The sequence below is a fragment of the Fragaria vesca genome, linkage group LG5 (genome assembly GCF_000184155.1).
Source record: "Fragaria vesca subsp. vesca linkage group LG5, FraVesHawaii_1.0, whole genome shotgun sequence".
NCBI classification, from domain to species: domain Eukaryota; kingdom Viridiplantae; phylum Streptophyta; class Magnoliopsida; order Rosales; family Rosaceae; genus Fragaria; species Fragaria vesca.
Window position 1 is genome coordinate 104,931 of NC_020495.1, and position 20,578 is coordinate 125,508.

Consider the following 20,578-nt stretch of genomic DNA (forward strand, 5'->3'; position numbering starts at 1 on the left):
CTAAAAGAGCAGTGTTCCAGATTCGAATCCAGGAAAAATATTTGAATTTCAGTCATTTCACTATTCGACTGTCTGTCTGGACTCTGGAAATTAATAGAGAGTACGTTCTGCAGAAATTACAAATTAAACAACAGTTGGTTTTGTATTATTTACAAGGGAATCTGGGGCAAAATACTTCCGCGAAACGCATAGAAAAGATTTATTTCTTAGAGTTCCAATTCAGTCAAGGATGTCAAATCAGTACAGCAAATCACAAATGAATCCTAGACTCATCAGTGATCGTGCTCAGACGACCTTTCAGAAAGCTCAAAAAAAGGAGGGTATCAAACTACGGACGAGTCTCTTAAAGGATCGAAGTGAAAGTTGTGAGGGTGCTTTGGAATTATTTGGTGATTATTCAAGAACAAATACACAGAGGCTAGGGATCCATGCATATATAAAATTATAAATACCAGGTTGAATTACTCCAAGAACAAATTGGCAATACAAAATTCAAAAGCTTCGTCGAATTCATCCATTGGCAATGTAGAAATCAAGGGTGCCCTAAAGCTATAGGCAATGTCTATTCAAGTGAGTATTGTTCTACCTTATCACCGCCACTTGTAATTTCTTCCGTATTAATAACACCTATTTTATAAGGATCCGATTTCTCAGTTTGAATTCATGTGCTTGAAACCTTGTCGTAAAAAGAGAAATCAAAACCCAAAGACCAAATATTTGTCAACTAACGCAAGAGGGTTCTCTTCAAAGGATTTCAATCGATCGATACTGGGTAATTAAGAGATGATCATGCATGTACATGTGCAAAGTGGTGAAAAAGGGTTAGCTAAAAGCCTAAAATACGAAAAGGTTGCCTTGTTGCCAGATTAGAGAGGACAAAACCCAAAATGATTTGTACTGTCTCCATCTCTACAGCTCTTCCCAAAGACTGGAACAGTTTCAGTTATGACTCTCTGCTGATCTGCCCAGTTCCTGTGTTAGTGGCAGTGATGGACATCACTGACACTGCTCATGCAGAAATACATGTAATCAATCAAATCTAATTTAGGGGGCAGTCCTCAGGTTCTTTGCAATCCACTCAATTTAGCTCGATCAGTGGTCCTTGGCTCCTTGCTCAGCTTTTCTCAAGGCACTATGCCATATCACTTCAATAATCCATGCATATATGGCCTCCAAAAACACAAACTATCGTGCAGAAATCAACACCAGCAACTAGCTATAGCTTCACATGTTTACATCACTTTATGGACTACTGGCATATCATACTTATCAACGGACTAGAGCTACCTAGCTCATCATCATTCATCATGTTTACCTATACCAGGCTGCTTCGTAGTCATCCTCACCCAGAGGTTTTGTCTTCACCCCTGAATTAGGTCCCAATCAAATAGCTAGCCTTGACTGTTCTTCTATAACTCGGAAGCTCATCAGAGTTCTCAGGTGGTCCAAGTTCCATGGTAGAAGCACCAAATAGATAAGCATACTTCAATTCTGACAGCCACAACATGGCCACCAGAACCACACAACTGCCTTTCATTTGAACCCCAGAATTGAAAAGTTGAGCAGACTCGTAAGATTTTTTCTTCTGGGGTCTAATTTTTCCTTCTTCTATGATTGAATTTGACAAAGTTGCTAACTTGTTCCGGCGGAAAGTAGCCATCACACTGATTAACTAAGGAAATGAGAGTCATCTTCCTTGATCGATAAGATAAGTGTACGGACGTGCCCTTGTATTTGCGAATCTAAAGCAAATGTGAATCACAGACCATATATTCTAGCTAGGTTCTTATCGATCCATGGACATTGACAGCGGCATCACACACAACTTGATTGTTTGAGTTGTATCAAATAAGTCACCAGCGTAAGAATTAGATGGCATGGACTAAATTGAAGGTGAAGTGGAATGTATCTTTCCACCTTGATTCTTATCTTCAAGGTTTGGGGATGCGTTTGCGAGCCAACCTAGTCACGTACATGATCTCTATCAATCTCGCTCGCAATGCCATCAACGATCGAGAAGCTGTTGCTGCTGCTTGGACCACTTTCTCAGACAAAGCTTGTGTTAGATTCACATTCACAGATAAAGCCGGAGTTAATTTGTGGATTCAGCAGTAAAACAATTAATTATGAACACGAAAAATCGAAAAGCACACATGCAGGTGACCCACACAACTGCAAAGATCCAACCACATTTCCCATCCGCCTAAACAGATCAATCTCATCGATCGTCTATCAATCATTAAGATCAAATGGCAGGACCCTCAAGCAGTGGGTGGGTTGAGACCTAATTAAGATCAATCAACAACTAGTAGAGCTGCATCATGACACACACAGAGCCATATATCCTCAAGGACACGAAACAAAACGATAACAAGACAATCATTTGAATTCACGGTGTTACGATCGATGCTCGGAAGCATATGATGGATGCGTATTACGATGCTCTTTAGATTTTCAAAGCATATTGCAGCTAATGGCGTGGTTCAGAATTTGAGATGTTCAGGAACGTAGAACAATTTTCGGAATGAATTTCATAAATCAAAATGCATTTTCCTCAAAATGAACTTACACATGACCAGGAAAAAAAAAGAGTCAAGTTAGGCAGATCAATGAAAACGAAAGAGATGATCCTGAGTGAGATTTTGAGCCTCGCTCTTTCAACATAAGATTCTCCTTTATCTTCCATTGAGAAATACAAAGCCCAGTTGTCAAGTCAACAAAGTAGGAGGAGGAGGTTTTGAACTCTTCAAATCGAGGCTCTTTTCGCATAAGCGATGATGAAAATCATGCTACACAAAATTAAAACAATCATTGACGGCACCAACATTGAAAGGCTTCATTGAAACAAATGAATACGCAATGAATCATTATATCACCGACCTAATCAAACAATGCAATCAGAAAATAATTGAGGCGTGCTTAATAGATACTGATCGTGATTTCTCCTTTGACTAAATATATATACAAGCTGAATAGACAGCTTGTCCAATGTTGTTGAATGAGATAAATACAGAGGTTAATACAGTTGGAAAAAAAAAAAAACAGTTACAGTTGAAGGCTATGTCAATTCAGCATCCCAGGTCCCGTCAACAAAGGAATAGCAGCATCCCATGGGATTGACAAAAACAGAGTTTCCAAGAGCATCACATGGGATTGAGGAGATGGAGGTTGATCTAGTCCGGAATCATCCCATCCTACAGTCAGAAGTCACCTCCATCAGACAATGAACTGTGTAAATATACTTTTTAGTACAGAATGCAAACTCATAACAACATATGAGCAAAACACTCAGATTTAAGGAAAGTACCTCTAACTCCAGTCTACAGGGTAAAGAAATACATGCCTTACTTCCACCAAAAAAAAATTGGCAAGACTGTCCAAATAAGCAAGTATGTCATGGTTGCAGGAGTCTATCCCTTGCATACAAGGCTTTACAGTTCTAAAATAGATTTGTTCAGGGTTCATTTCATTTATTTGAATAAAATTTCTTAGCATCATCAAAGGGAGATGAGTTTCTATCATGTATGAACTATTCCAGAAAGATCACTTTACCATACCTTAATTAACTCACTATATCAGAAACACAACATTCTGTTAAGTTTTTACCAATTAAATTCATCCTTAATCATGATTATTCAACCTCAAGCCCATCTTTATGGATCACATCCTTTTTTAAGTTCTAAACTGAAATTTAACGTTTCTCCTACATCAAAAGCATAACATGCTAAAGACAGGTACAAACAATAGATATATCTTCAATTAAATAAAACAAAAGTAATTTGATCTTCAGTTTTCTATGGGGAAGGGGGGTGAGAAGCAAGATGTGGTGATTGTTAGTAATACTGGATGCATATGCTACTACATTACATTCAATTGTATATCATAGCATTTTACCATGTGTTTCGATGTACAAAGCTAGAGAAAGGGAACATGCTGCTTCTTTAGGGCAGACTGGGGTAAAGAGTGGCTTATTCTTCAAATCTCACTGGAGATTTTTTGATGTTGCCCTCTCATCTTTAACTTAAAGTTATTTAGAATGGAAAAGGAAAGAGCCCCAAATGAGTGTCAAACTGTTAACTTTCTATGGTAGCCTTGATGCAAAAGTGTACTTTATACAACCTCAGGGTGCCTATACCAAACTATTTGCTAGAACTTCCTCAGGGACGGAGCTAGGAATTTGAAATACCCTAGGCTAAGTTTTTTTCAAAATAATATGCAATGTTTTCTTCTTTCTTCAACAAAAAATTTAAATGTGTTAAAGGTAAAAATATGAACAAAACAATTTAGAAAATATTTTTTGACAAATGTTATGGACATACAATAGGCCAATAGCATGATACAAATGGTCAACTGTAGCTAGAGTATGATATAATTAAGGCATATATATATAGACTTTTCTCTAATCGGATGATAGATATATAAATGATTTAGTACTTATTTGATATTGTAGAAGTTTGTCATGTCTTTCAATCCATTCAAGTCCGTAAATAAATAGAGGATGGTAAAGAAAATAAAATAAAAATCCAAAGTAGAGTTGGCTGCTTTGAATTGGTTAACTAAAACAAAAAAAGCAAGGAAAAATTACAAAGATAGAAACGTAGAGAGAGATTGATTGGCTGGGCTAACTGATATTTTCTTTCATATATATAATTACACATGTAGTAACGTTAATTGGGTAGAAATTTCTCTATGGGCTACAGCCCAGAGATGCTTCAACTAAGATCCGTCCCTGAACTTCCTACCTCCTAAAGATTGAAGCGTTTGCTAGAGGGTCAGTATCGAGCCTGGGTCAGAGGAGAAGGTTTTAGGGTATTTTTAGGTACAGGTAAAACATTTCATACTTTATAATTGCCAAATTGGTGGTTAAAAGACGCATTTACACCCAAAATTGTAATACTTGTATGGAACGATTGGAACCTGCCATACTCATGCTGTACATTTTCCAGCATGCACGACACTGAGGCTTGAACACTAGGGGAAGGGTATAAGCAGCTCATATGCCAACTTATACAGCTGTTTCTTTTCCGTTTGACAGTAAGGAGTCTTATCTGCAGTTTCATTTTCTCAGGCACATCACATAGAAATTGAACTTGAACCTCCTAAGTTGTTTCTTTGCCATTTGATATAATCTTGTACTATTATACTACATTACAACCAATGTCCAACTAATGGTAGGAAGATACAAAGTAAATGAAGTGAGTGACTGACTAAAAACTCTTTCTCAAAACCAAACTCCAGAGCTCATATTAGTTCTTCTTAATATCTATCAAAATTCTCATGGGGGCAAATCTCAATCCATCCCTTGAATAGAAAAACAAGCCAACTTGATACAGCTCTAAAAATTTCAGTCCATAAGATGTTTAGCAATGCATCATCCATATATAACTAGTTTTATATCAAAGACTGATTCTGAATAGCATTTAGCATACATTTCAACAATTTGAATTCAAATTACATGGCCGTACGTACCTTAAAATCTGAGGAAATGGAAGGCTACTACACCCTCAAGCACGCCCAAGCAAGCTCCGGCGAAGACGTCGAAGACAAAGTGCCGGCCGAGCAAGATCCTAGAGATCGAGGTGGCCGCTGCCCAGGCCCAGACGACCGAGACCAGAACACTCACGGCCTTGACTTCCGCACCGATCCATCGCTCGATGGCCGGCGACGTCGACCTGAAGTAGACAAGAGCGTCGGTGAGAGCGGCGGCGGAGAGGTAGAAGAGAGCGGCGACGAAGCAAACCCTAGAGGCGTGTCCGCTGGGGAAGGAGAAGTGGTCGACCGAAACGGCGACGGTCATGTTCTTGTTGTAGACGGGGCGGGCGCGGCGAACGATGAATTTGATGAGGCCGATGAGGGCGAGGTCGAGGAGGAGGCCGAGGAGGAGAGGGGAGAGGAAGGGGCGGAGGAGTTGGATTGGGCCGGAGTTCGGGTTCGGGTTCGGGCTTAGGAGCGGGGCGAGGAGAAGGGAGAGCGCGACGGGGAAGAATAATCGGAAGTCGGCGGAGATTTCGAGGAGGAGGAGGAGGGAGTGAGGTAGGAAGGGTTTGGCGAGAATGTGGATTTCTTGAGAGATCTTGGTGTCTATTGCGACTAATCGGCGGAGGAGTGGCGGCGGAGCTGCGGTGGTTTTGGCGGGTGGTGTTGGGTCCATAACTTGAGTGAGTGTAGGCCGTTACAGTTGAGAACAGTTGGTTAAGAGAGAGAGAGAGAGAGGGAGACGGGTTTGAGCCTTGGACACTGGACTAAAAGAATCGGGCCCAAATAAGTGGGCCGAACTGAAATGTATTTTCATAAAATCACAATGAAGGAAAAGGGTCAAGTTGTTATCATCAGGAATCAAATTTTAGTTCAAAGCCTCCAACGAGACGAAGCCCGTTTAAACTGTGACTGACAAAAACACTGAAAATTTTTGTATGCACGACGTGTATTTACACGATACGATCTTAACCGTTTATAACAATTCATATGTTTGATCACCATATTTCTATATTATTTCATCTAATCATAACCATTCATATATGTATGTAAAAATACACGCCGTGTACTGAATATGTTCTTAAAAAACACCGATCAATAATAGTAAACCGGGTATGGTCAAGAATATATGAAGAATCAAAGACCTTCAAATATGGAGAGAATGCGGCACATGGAGTTTTTAAACACCTTAATGATTGACCTTAAACCATGTGCATGCCTCTAATTAGTTAATTCTTAATTGAATTCCATGCATTGCCGAATGGCAAAGAAATTAGAATGAAATCAATAAAACCCATGCTACATATCTAATTATCTATATATTGTGAACTCGAAACTCGAATCCTATATATTATAATATCCTATGCAATTAGACCAACTTTATATTGAATCAAATTGAGACCATACGTATACATGTTGTAGCGCTGTATGGCAAAAGTCATAAGTGTCACATTAGCTAGGGTGGAAGTTAATTAAACAAACAAATGAAAATGGTGCATATGCAAAGTTGTGCAATGAGAATTCTTCTTGTTTAATTTCTGGTAATGGCCATTTTGTCGGGCAAATGATTAAAGCATGTCAAAGGCATACTCACTCTTGCCACTTGCGAACATTTCATATATTTCAACTTACTTACTACAAGTGACAATTCACAATTCCACTTAATCTTCATCATTCAAATGACAGACATAACCAAAGACATTAATTCCGTTTTTCATTTATTGAAACTTAATTTTGATATGAAGAAAGACAATTCCACTTAATCTTCATCATTCAAATGACAGACATAACCAAAGACATTAATTCCGTTTTTCATTTATTGAAGAGAAATTTTAAATACACACCCCTAATATCTTAATACACATCATTTACTTAATACACCACCTATCAAATTTTTCATTTCAGTATTATACTTAATACACATCCCAAACTGCTTAAAATGTCCTTAATTTATGAAATATTTCGTTATTTAATATAATTAATATATATTTACTATTTGGTATCTCTTTTTACATATTATTTCGTCTAATTTTTGCTATCATCGTTCAATTTATAATCAAATGATTATTGTTATATCCCAACTCTAAATCACCAATACAAGTTTTCAAAATTCACAAGCTAGTACAACTGTAGAAGTACAGTAGCTATTAAACATAGATAGCTAGTTATTCGATAAAACATGTCATGATAAAGATGTAGTACTTAACAATATGATCTACATGATCAAATTAAAGCTGATAAAGATACAGTATTTGAAAATATGATCTGTAAGATCAAACTAAAGCTGATACGGATACAAAAAAAATAAATATATATATATATATATACAACCCAAATGAATTGTGGAGAAGAATTGAGGTTAAGGGAGAAGACGTGCTTTCAACGATTTTAGGGTAGAAGATGTTGGAAATAATACTTCTAGTGCGATTTTTTTTTTTAATAATAGATATATGTTTTGGTCATTTAGCTTACCTATAAAATCTCAATAGAAACATAAAATAATAGGGGTGTGTATTAAGAGATTAGAGGTGTGTATTTAAAATTTCTCTTTATTGAAACTTAATTTTGATATGAAGAAAGTATCGACTGGTAACGTGACGATATATAGTAACTGATCTATGTATAGATATACAATTATTCATATACAGAGTGAAACTTCGTTTTTGAAATTAAAGTGCGAAGTTTTTTATTTTACTCATTTTCAGTAGCATTTCATAGTAACAACAGCAGAATAAATGAATGAAATATAAATCGATCGAATGACTCAAATGGCGCAACAAATTCAAGATTAAAAAAATTGGTTCATTTTCAATAGTCACGGGTATAGATGTATGTCTCTCAGTCTTTGTCCAGTTTTTGTTGTCCTTGCAAAAATCCAACGCAGTGTGAAATGTCAATGGGGGGAAAAATTAAAGGTGGACACCAAGCTAGGGCACGCAGTCAAGTAGTCTCTCTCTCTCTCTCTCTCTCTTAACATCTACAATACTATAGGACATGCATATCATTAGGACCACCTGTATTTTCTGGGTCCAAGCTCCTCCGACCCGGCCGTCCTTGATTACCAACAACGATATATGATCGTATCCTCCATATATAGCTTCACTCTCGCAGTACAAACGTTTCTGCTTGGCCTTTGGGGAGACTTGGACAAACCTCCTCGTGTTTTGTTTGATTTCGGTAAAGAGCCGACAATCACTCCCTACCTGATTGAGGACCTGTGATCATCAATCATGCTTGATCGATCGATCTGAACCCCACCACTGTCCTCGATTTTATCTCATTGTTTAATTCTGGGTTGAGATACTTGTGGTTTTTTCTGGTATATGCAATTATAATCTACATTATCATCAGAGTTCGGTATGATCCTAACATAATGATTAAAGAGATAGATATGGATGTAAGGATTATGAGTGGGATGGAATGATGGATCAAGTGTAATTATGATGAGTATCGGAGATCAGTATTACTGTTTTATAGATCGATTGATGACAATGATTTTTCTTCAGTTCCTTTGTTTTAATACATCCCATATACGAGATCGACGTTTTATTTGTTTTATTAATCCTGAAAAGATCGATGATGCATCATATGATTATTAATTGTAAGAATATTGGTGGAAAAATAGAACTTCATTTAATCTTCCGGAAACTCTACAATATATATTTAAAGGATATCATTCGCGGTGTTTTGCCTGAAAATTTCTTGCATTCGAGATAAAGGCTGGATAAGAAACTTAACAAAGAAGGATGAGATCGATCTTCCTTTCTCAGTTTTGCAGTAGCCAGATATATAGGACAAAGGATTGTCGTCCCCATTGTTACGAGCAAAATCCACAAAAAAACAAGTGATGAGCTAGATGTGATGTGGTTGCTGTTTTCAAACCTAGATAGATTTGAGTCTGAACCTAGATATATAACTGAGAGTAGTTTCAACTTTCAAACTACAAGCCACCCCTAGACAGAAATTAAGTTGTTGACAAATTACGTATGAATGTGGTTGTTGAAAAGGCTACCAGGATGCCAATTGCGAAAGTCCCATTCCCAAGCTAGCTAGCTGCAAAGAATTCATGGCAGATTTAAATGGTGCTCAAGATCAAGGTGTATAAGACTCTGTGCTGCATGTATTAAACAAAGAGGAGAGACCAGGGGAGTTGAATTCTTTATCCATCCCAAACCATCAAGGCATTCATGTTTCCATGACCCCAAATTGGTCAAAAGATATTCCCAATTAAACCCCGGCCCTTGATCAGGGTATGGTAACTGTGGTTGATAGATAGAGCAAGTCAGCAAGGCACATCTCCCTCTCAGAAGCTAATACCTTTTATTTTCTTTTGTTTTCTTCCCATCATCACTTACTTGCTCTTAACTCTTCAAATTGATTGTGTCAACCACCTTGGTTGGTTGGTTAGTTGCACTATGAAGTTGGATAAGTTAAGGAGATTTTATCATCTTCTTCTTAAATAAGTGTATACAGGTTAAATGTATTATTTCACATCATGTTCGTGTTATATGTATTAGAGTTTTTTTTCTAATGGTTTATGTTATTAGATTCTCAATTTAAACAATTACATGTACATACGGTTTATTATTATTTTAAAATACTTGAGGAACCACTATGCATGATACCATAATAAATAATGGATAAGCGTTATGTAGCACCGGTGAAATATCACTTATGTAGCATTATCCGCGAGTCCACAACAATCTCATTCGGAATTTGAAAAACTTGAGAGGAGAAAGGTATAGAGCTGCCCAATTTGGAGGCCGGGTTCGATCTAGACCCCAATAGAGCACGCTTGGAAAATACAACGCAGTTCCCGGGGATGGTCTCAGGCGTGAGAGCAAAGGCTGGCAAAACCCCACCGGCAGCCCTAAACCCCATATGTCCCAGCCACTAAGTTTTTACTTTTCTGCACTCCTAAACTTACCATGCACTTCTTTTAACCAGCTCCATACAGAATCTCATAATTACCACATTATAAAACCACACCCACAGAAGCTTCCCTTTCGCTTTGAATTTGAATTTCCCCATTTTTTGACGAACTGGGTTGTCAAGGCTTGGACCATTTGGTGTGGCATTATATATAAATAAAACCATACTTTGGTCATTAAGCTTCGATTAGATAATTTGTCTCCTGGTGTAAGCACAAAAGTCATTATCCCAATGAGCACCAAACTCTGTGCAAACCTGCTTGATTAGTAGTGCCTAAGATGAAATTAGGGTTTACAGAGCTAGAGTACAAGAAGATAATAATCAAAACTAGAAGGTTGTCGTTTTACTAGTTTTAATTTCAGAGCTTTTTTAGATGCATTCTCCCTTTCTTCTTCGTCTAGCTAGCTAGTATCCAAGTAATCCAACTGTCCATTCTCTTTCTATTCTTCTATTCTATCCCCTCCTATATACCTCGATCAAACTTCTATAAGAGATTCCACTTCGCTTTGTCCCCTTTACCATTTTCAAAACTAGAATATATAGTACAATATATAAAACGATGATATTTTACATAATTTTTAATTGTCAAGATTAATTACTAGCTAATACGATCGAGATTAATTACATACACGATTCACAGAACTGAATTCCACATTTTGATAACAGACCCCAACTGTAAATAACAATTAAAGGCCATTCATCATTCCGTTTTGATCAATTCTGAAGTACACGCAAAAGGATCGAGTCTCATGTGCAAATTAAACCCTGGCTGTGCTAGCTGACCGTGGTCCAAACGTATGATTGTTCTTAACATTTCCCAGACTTTCATTATAAGAACTGCAAAAAATACCCATATAGGTGGAGCTTTTGCGCAGAAATGATCATGAGAAACAAAACTAGGGTTCAGTTTGTTCAGATATATATATATATATATATATATATAGCTCGATCGTTTGTCTCATTGCAAAACTTATTAAACCTCACCAAGAACTGTACGAAGGGGAGTTATTGTTTCTTGAATTTCAAGGAGCAACAAATTTAACCCATTCAGCGATTCAGGGTTAAGATGTCAGAGCAAGGTCTTTATTAGAAAATGACTGGACTTGAATTAGACTTAATCAGACACTCGCCCACAGGGTGTCTATTTTCAAATGAATGCAAATAAAAGCTAGCTGTGTCACTGAAACTAAATTGAGTTTCTGAGTGGCCTTCTCATTATGAGCAACATTCAAACTTCAAGAGCAAAAAAGGGAGACCTATCTGCCTTTTCTTTCTACAGAACATCATTGCAGTGTGGTTTTGTATGACTCTCCATCTTGTGGTCTGAAGATCGAAAGAGAGAAAGAACACATATATACAATGAAAAACTGAATATATACTACATTATACAATAGATTTTCTTTCTGTTTATTAGTTAGAAGAAACATTTCATTAAGAAACAAAAATGTTACAAGCATGTAACCAAAAAATAAATAAAAAATTTACAAGCATTAAAATGACTTATTACGTACGGCCTTGACACTACAACGCACATTCGCGAGATCATAAAATAGAGATATTTCAGATGACTTTTCTCTTTTGTTTTAGCGTATATAGCTAGCTAGCTTTATTTTTATATTTGCATGTTTCAGCATCAACAGATTTTTGGTCCTAGAGGATCCTTTGTTTCTTTGTTGTGCTAGGTCATTAATTTCTATGGAAACAACCAAAGAAGGAGAAAACTTTATGAGAAAAATAACAAAAAATCTTTAATAAGAATCTCATCGAATCGAAAGACAATGACATAAAAATTCTAAAACATGACTCGAGATTTCGATAATTTAAATGCAATTTTGACGTAATTACTGAAACATATAGTATTTTTTATATACGTAATATATATATATATATATACTGTATCTGTTCAGTACCATTTAGTCTAGTGACATCAATCTTTCGTCTGTAAGTGAGAGGTCGTTATTGAGTTCGACTCACAATATTGATTCGTTATAGTATTTTTCAGTTATTTGTTTAATTAAAAAAAAATACATTTGATAAAGAATGCATGAAAATGAAATATGGATCGACCCATTGTGTGAAGGGCAAAGATCACATCACAACCGCAAAATCAAAACCCAATATTAGGGTTTGAAACCTCTCCGTACAAAATCTATCCCTAATTAACCAGAGCAATCATATTGATCCAATCAACTCTCTCTATGACCCAAAGGATAACAAAACCCCAAAAGACCATAATCACCATGCAACAGTAGTACCCAGCTGGGACGCCTCTCTCTTGACTTCACTCCACCCTCCATTGATGGGCTTTGTTTTTTGTTCGAGTCCTCTCCCCTAGCCTTGAAGGAAGAGAAGGGCATTCCCGTCATTCCCTCTACCCCTCTACGTATCCATGAGTTAGAAAGTCGAATACACCCATTTAATAAACCCCCGCCATATCCCTCTCCTCCTCCTCCTCCATTTCCATTCCTTTCTTTTCTCCCCAGACTGACTGACTGAGAAAGAAGAAAGAACGACCACATTCATCGGAAAACGGGGTCGTATTGAAGTGAATGGCGAGCGGATGGGTCAAGTCGTTGCAGTGCAAGTCTAGGGCATTCGATGACGTGTATCACCCCAGCCCCAAAACAACGCTGATGAACAGCGTCAGCTGCAGAAAGAGCTTTCAGAACATCAAAGACGTCGTCGTCGACACAGCAGCCGCCAAGCACCACCACGATAAGCCCACAAAATCCAAGCCGCCTCCGTCGAAAAGACACGGGAAGCCAGAACCCGCTTTTCCGAGCCCAGCACCTCGTACCCGGCCGCCCCGAACCCACGACCCGTTTCTGACTGAGCTCCCCGAGGGCCACCCGTCGCGCAATGTCGTAGAGATTATCTTCCACACCAGCTGGAGCCCCAAGGCGTTTTCGGGTCGGATCGAGATGATATTCAAGGTCCAGAACGGCTCCAAGACGGTGGCGCGGTTCGAGGAGTATAGGGAAGTCGTCAAGTCTCGTTCCCGGGCCGGGTCGGACGCTGGATCCCGGAAAGTGGGATCCGAGTTCGAGGAGGAGAATGCGCGGTGCGTCGCCGACGGAAACGAGGTCATGCGTTTCCACTGCCTGGGGACACCATCTGGCACTGGGGTTCACGACGCGTTCGGTGGCGCGTGGGGCTTCCACAGAGGCAAAGGCTCCGCCATTTGCACGTTTTCCGGTAGCGGTGTGGCCCACGAGAATGCGGGCGGGGCGAGGGGCAGGAGAGCCATGCTGGTTTGCCGGGTCGTTGCGGGTCGGGTCTCGAAGCAGCTGGAGCTCCAATCGTTGCTGGATGGCCGGCTTGGGTTTGACTCAGTGAGTGGAGACAACGGGGAGTTGCTAGTGTTTGATCCACGCGCCGTCTTGCCGTGCTTTCTTATCATCTATAAATTGTAAAAATACCAATGCTCCTTTTTTCTTTTTTTTATTCGTCTCTTTTATATATTTTGCTTTCTTTGTTGGGGTTGAGCAACCTTTTTTTTCTTGCATTTATCACCTCAATTTTTTCTTTTTTTTCTTGTTTCTGGGTTTGGAGTGATTATGGAAAAATTGAGTTGATAAATGCTTAATTAACCAATTCTCTATTTTATTATCTGTGAATGAATGCAAATTACCGTTTTAATGAATGTAAGTAATGGATTTTTATGATGGTTTTCAAAATTTCACAAACGTCCACATGAAGTCATAGAGAATCATTTTAGTAGTACCTAATGTTTAGAGTACAGGTGGTTCATGTTTATAATTGGAGCTATGATGCTAGCAAAAGGGTGAGAAAGTTTGAAATCTAAGTAAGCTACATATTGTCTTCTAGCAATCACCAACAAACATAATAATGATAATTATGGTGTGGTGAGCATGTTTAACACTCTTAACAGTGGCAGAAGGTGGTTTGGAAATGATCGAGATACGTACATATATGGGAGTTTCATACTTTCATTTTCATGTTTGATTCGTATACTTTGTGAATAATACATATCGTCGGTTTCCATTTTGCATTGCATATATTGAGCCATTGATTTCAGTTTCATTCAACCTTGAAATGTTTGATGATATGAACTGTTCAAGAACTAGGCACATCAAAGTTCCCAGCTATCACATACTACACCTGTTTTTGCATTTCCGTATTAAGTTTTCCTAATTTAGTGTGACTAGTAAGAAATTGGCATAGACCAAGTTAACTTCTTGACAATGGGGTTCCAACAACAAATACAATATACTTGAAATTTACGTTAACAGAACAATAGTAATTCACAATGACTTTCGATTAATATAATGACATAATTTTTCTAGGTGTGATCGAGCTTAAAGCTCTTCCCGATCACCCCCAATGAATTTCATGTTCGACTATAGCAGTAGAGGTTGTCTTTCGTATTATCTTTCTGAGGCAGTTGGGCTGCGCCAGCAAAAAGCAGATGTCTCCCATCACATCAAAATATGAATTTGCAGTAGACGATTTTCAGTGACATTTCACAATCTATATATTGATTCTGAGTTGCACACCCAGTACTGGTTTTAATTCTGAGAGTCTTGCATACTGGCTACTACTTCCATCTACAACAACGCACTAGTAAAGTCTTCTCCAATTAATTTCCTTACCAACATCGAGCTAGCTGTGGTAAAATATGTTTTACACAATACAGAGAATCCATAAGCATTCTACTGTCATACTATAATGTCACAAATCCCGGATGCCCCTTTTGTGATGGAAATGTTGTGTATAAACAACTGCCTGCAAACCCTAAACATCTCTGTTGATATTCGACTGAAAAAGATCGATAATATGAATGAAAAGCCCTGAATCGCCTCAGACCCCGGATACTATCGGGTCTGCCAGTTGAGGGTTGGAGCATGAAAAGCCAAGCAATTGAAAATCGTTTTAGTGCTTTTCTCCAGTAGTACAGGATTAGTTTAGTCGCTGGCTGTTAGATACCACATTAAATTTCTGTTGTAGAAGTTTAAAAAGTTTTAAGATAGTTAGAAGTAGGAGAGTCGCTCTCAGCTAGCTGCCCAGGTTTTTGGTTTAAGTTTGAGAAAATACAGCACAAGTCACGCAATTGCTGCCACAAGACCTTTACTTGTCTTGGAAGAAAATAAAAGTTTGATTAATGTGGTGAATGGTCTCAATCTATGACGGGAGGCTTATGCCCCATAAATTCAATTCCGATTACCAGAAACTCTTGCCATATCTAGATACACCAGAAAGAAAAGGAAAGGAAAACTCTCTAGGAAGTAAGACCAATTAAAGGAAAAGAAAATTTGTCTTGAAATAACTGGATTTTGGAAAGTTCCAAGGAGAACGAAAAGCGGATTCTATGAGCTTAAAATGAACTCCTTACCTGTTACCAATAAACATAGCACCCATCTCTTTCTTCCCAACCCTAATTGAAGTTTACAACACAGACACCTACCTCTTCCTCTCACTATCTAGTTAACAAAAACTGTTCGTTTTCATTTCTTACGATCAATGAAGCAACAAATCATCGCGTACAATGATCATACAAACTAGCATTACAACGCCTCTGTATACATGATCTGTTTTGGAAACCAGAATCACAGAATTAGGCAGTTCAGGAGCCTGCACATTACGGACTTGCCAGTTATACTCGACTCTATTTTTTGTTTCGAGTAGCCCAACTTTTAATGTAAAAATAAAGTAATAAACTAAGCCTCGATGAAGATTTTCGTGCTAGTACTTAAGGTGAAGGTGATATGTCCCTCTCGCTGTATAATCATCTTTCTATTATGAATAATATTTGGGCACAAGGCTGAGCCTCCTAGCTAGGCTAGTTCCAAACCCTTAAAAAAAAAAACAGAACTAAGCCAATGAAAAATGATTTAAAAAAAAGAAGGTTAAAACACCAAATTTATGTGAAATAAATTAGCGAACGATCTGCATCAACTACAAACATTATACTTGTCATGTTCATGTTTAGAAACCATTGTGTGATCAAGACATTGTAGAAGCTAAGACACTGTTGATTACACAAAATAATATATAACTTTTGGATTAAGATTCAGATTTTGACACTGGGTTATGTCATGAACGCAGATAAAGTATCAAATATCAGTATCAGAGCTTAGGCAGTCGGAACCCCCAACTCAAGTTCAGCTTGAATTTCAGAGGCTGTTTTAACTTTCTGGGATTTCAAGTCAGACACTCAACCAATAAAGGTCAGGGTTCGGTGATTGGATGAAATGTTCATAATGGTCAATTATTCAGGGTTCACAAGACAGACATTCTCCAGAACCTGATTATCCAAATAATCATAAATCATCCTTGATCCTACCATCCATGAAAGCTCTCATCTTGGCACTGTTTTGAGTGCCAGAATCACCAAGGCACCATCACTAAATATAAATTCAGTTCTAGGAAAGAAGAAAAAATGAGACCTACTGCATTTCTTGAATCAAGAGCGCTTTCCATAATCCAATGCTCTATGCGACTAGTACTAAGTAAAATGAAGGGTCTCAACAACCATGTTTTTTAGAGACTTGGAAAATGAAAGAAACAGGAAATGAGATAGAATGGGATTGGGTAGATAAAATCCGATTCCGGAGATGAGAGTACCCGGTGATGTGCCTCTAATGTACATTTTTGTCATGCAGCATCATCATCTCATGTGACGAATCTAGTCCTGCCAGAATTTAGTGGGATTCCACTAGTACATACAATGGTTTGCCATTCAATCGCTCACGACCCTGCAACACCAGAAACACAAGTCACTGACACTGCTGGCACACAAAAACATAGCAATGAAGAAGATACTTGGTCATATAACAGCGAAAAGCCAAGACCAAAAAAAACAACACACCTGTAAATCTGGCAACTCAATAAGGCAGGCACATTCAACTACTTCTGCTCCAACACGTTCTGAGATAAAACATTTTAATCTTCGCTAAGAGTTACTACCATCGACAAATCAAGCAAGTTTAAAAGATAAGGTAATAGATGAAACCATGCCAGAACAGTAAAATACACAAAAACAGAGCAATTATTTAATATGTGTTACACAGTTTAGAAGGTCACTTTATTCTAACTGGACAACTAATCCATCAAACAACAAAGTGCTAATAATAGTTATGCATTTTAAGACACAGTCGATCATAAAATAAAAATGCATGCATAATGCAGCATTCTTTGAACGTGCGCAATCTTAGATATGACTTTTGGATCGATCACTTATCAGATATAAATGCAATAGAGGCTTTATTTATAACCAGGAGAAAACAAAAACAAAAACAAAAAAAAATACTTCTGTTTAAGAAAAAGTTGTTGAAAATTTTTAAATAATTGCTTACCCAACAAACTCATTGCAGCACAGAGCGTGCCTCCAGTGGCTATTAAATCATCAACCACAAGAGCACGGTCACCCTGTTCTACTGCTCCGACATGCATCTCAAGACGGTCCCTTCCATATTCCAACGTGTACTCTTCAAAAAGTACATCACCTGCCACAAAAAAGCCACACTTTTATATATATTGAGAGGAAAAAACATAAGACTTATATGAGACTCCTAATGTGGTCTTATGGCACATAAGTGATGACATAACTGCATATCAGATTTCCATATTAGAACACCATATATATATATATATATATATATTTGTATGTATAAGATTAGTAATTTTCAAGAGTATCATGATCCAATTGAGTGGTATAAAGAAGCTTGGCAGTTCACTGGAGCAAGAATACCTAGATCGTCCTTGACCACTTAAAAGAAACATCTTAAAATATATACAAGCAGCAAATATACAGACAAAGACCAGAGAACAGGAATAGACCATAGCGCTACAATGAAACAACATAAATCATCCAGGCTTCTGACTTGCTTCATATCAGGTAAACTACAAACACTATTGAGCTCATCTTGCATCAAAGGACCAATTCATTGGCATTATGGCCACATCCACTTGTATACTCGGTAAGAAAGGGTAAACTCTTGTATCTTATGAATGATAGGCAAGAGCAAGTTAACCGAGCAGAAGTATTTTGCACTTGATCACAAATTGCTTAGGATCTATATATCAGCAAGGAGCATCTGAAAGGCATACAAGTGCACCATTTCAAGATCATCAACAGCTTTATATTGACAAACGACAGAACAATTGCTTCCTATATGAACTCAATCGTACAGACATTATGTTCATACAAACATACCAAGAGGTGTGATAGTAAAATTAAAACTCACCAGGCAATTTCCTTGGTTTTCTCAGGGGAACAAACTTTGCTCCAATTGCCAATGCAATGGGAGGACCAAAAATGAAACCTCGAGCCTCAATTCCTGGAATAAACAAGAACCACAATTTGAGAATGCTGAATGGGGTACAGCAAATGTTTTTGGCAATACATATACTTGAGACTTCAAACAACACATATAAGTGATACATCAGACAGACCTTCTAATTTTGATGCTCACAAACATGAATTACTGATAAATATAAACAGAAAAGATCATTCAGGAAGTTAAGGTCATCACTGAATGATAGTAGCACACTGATAGCAGGGTTCAATTTTCAAAACCAATACAATGTGGCAAAAAAGCTAAAAGTTAGAATGCTGAAAAAGGTTTATCCCAATAACTCTAAAAAGGTCCTGAAGCATAATTACAATGTTAATCATGTGAGCAGACCAGTAAAACTTCACCAGCAAAGTAAGTCAAGATGTATCATCCGCCTATTGATTGCAGGCAAAGGAAAAAACGAATGTCACTTTAAACATGCAAATCAGGTTAAAAAAGAAAATACACAGTTACTGCATCCCTCTCACAGATTTTATTAGTGTCTCCTACGATACAATTATCTCTGGACGGTGGTCCAACCATATTGAGGTCCCCAACAATGTATACATCTTTACCATCAAATTTCAAGTTTCCACTACAATACGATGAACTCTATACTGCCATATTCAGGTCCCTTACTCGAAAGAAGAAGTAAAAGAGAGGATAGTAAAAGAGAGGATTAAAGTTCCACTAGGATCTATTCTCAGTCCCCTGGCTCAAGAGAAACAGTTTTCAAGGATACTACCCAACAAGTACAAAACTACAGAAGAAAAGCAAAATGAAAAGGCATTTTGAACAGAATCCCAGTGCAAAAACAACACGGATCATGAATTGTTTCCAAGACAAATCTGGAGGAAAAAGGTCGTTAACATATACAAGTTCTACTCTTCAAAATTTGGGCAAGTAATTGCTTTTACGTCAAACTACCAAGATTTGATTTCAATTTGACCAAGGATAACAAATGTAAACGAAAACTGATTCTTGAGGTCGCAAAATAGAGAATAAACTTTATTCAACGATATATGCTATTATCTTTCCAAGAGGAAACATCATATCTAATATTCTAATCCATGTAAAGGAATAATTTGCAGGAGATTCCAAACTAGGTAAAAAGGCTTTCATTAACACATAAAGACAGCAAAAGTACACATAAGCGCACAATTAGATGGATCCTAGTGTACATACATCAGGAAAAAACATCCATAAACAAACTAGAACTAAATCATTAAAAAATTTAATATAATAACTTAGAATCAAGGCCCATCTGTAATGAGAGCACATTAGATTTTAAGCTCTGTAGGACCTTGAGGCCTTTAGTAGTATTTTCCAATACCTGCTATAAGCCATAAATGCAAAGGAAAGCACGCGTGATATAAACAAATATTTAACAGAGTCAATTACGATCACATTCTACTCAAGTTTTCTTCATAATCATCACAAATGTAATACTTCTCAAGATTTAAGATGTTATCTACAAACACTATAGTTATCTTCGAAGGGTCAAAAACAAGAAATATTGGAACCTTGTTATAGTAGAGTCACTAAGTTATAATAATGAACTCCAACAATCAACAGCAACTCAAGGAAATAAAGTAAGGGGAGAGCAGCACAGAGATAAATAAACAAGGGTCATCCAACAGCAAAGTTGGAAAGCCAATTTATAATGAAGCCAAAAATTTGGCCCAATTCAAATTGAGGGTCCACTTTTAACAAGGTGGGCATCGAGCACCAACCACCATCCGCGCAAATTGGACAATGCACATGCCCTCAAGCGAGAAGAAGAATAAGAGAGAGAGAGAGAGAGAGAGAGAGAGAGAGAGAGAGAGAGAGAGAGAGAGAGAGAGAGAGAGAGAGAGAGAGAGAGAGAGAGAGAG

The 20,578-nt window shown here is 37.7% G+C and overlaps 3 protein-coding genes across 3 annotated transcripts in view; 1 reads left to right on the forward strand and 2 right to left on the reverse strand.

Moving 5' to 3' along the window:
• Positions 1-2,739: 2,739 nt before the first annotated feature.
• LOC101307697 lies at positions 2,740-6,151 on the reverse strand. The gene is made up of 2 exons (XM_004300660.1): positions 5,470-6,151; positions 2,740-2,789 (listed from the first exon to the last, which is right to left on the reverse strand). The coding sequence occupies exon 1, from the start codon at positions 6,149-6,151 to the stop codon at positions 5,471-5,473; it is 681 nt and encodes a 226-aa protein (XP_004300708.1). The 3' UTR covers positions 2,740-2,789; position 5,470.
• A 6,722-nt stretch (positions 6,152-12,873) lies between these two features.
• LOC101312632 lies at positions 12,874-13,820 on the forward strand. Its single transcript, XM_004298605.1, has one exon. The coding sequence runs from the start codon at positions 12,957-12,959 to the stop codon at positions 13,818-13,820; it is 864 nt and encodes a 287-aa protein (XP_004298653.1). The 5' UTR covers positions 12,874-12,956.
• Positions 13,821-16,828: 3,008 nt separating this feature from the next.
• The window catches only part of LOC101313211 (adenine phosphoribosyltransferase 1-like), a 4,880-nt gene continuing 1,130 nt past the window's right edge, over positions 16,829-20,578 (reverse strand). The window contains exons 3-6 of the mRNA XM_004298607.1: positions 18,615-18,707; positions 17,724-17,873; positions 17,237-17,295; positions 16,829-17,123 (exon numbers count right to left, since the gene is read on the reverse strand). Coding sequence (XP_004298655.1) covers positions 17,070-17,123; positions 17,237-17,295; positions 17,724-17,873; positions 18,615-18,707 — 356 coding nt within the window. The 3' untranslated portion in view covers positions 16,829-17,069. The remainder of the gene's footprint in view (positions 17,124-17,236; positions 17,296-17,723; positions 17,874-18,614; positions 18,708-20,578) is intronic.

Bases quoted from the DNA above. Each gene is read 5' to 3' on its own strand.
- LOC101312632 (XM_004298605.1), top strand. From the start codon at position 12,957: ATGGCGAGCGGATGGGTCAAGTCGTTGCAGTGCAAGTCTAGGGCATTC.
- LOC101307697 (XM_004300660.1), bottom strand. From the start codon at position 6,151: ATGGACCCAACACCACCCGCCAAAACCACCGCAGCTCCGCCGCCACTC.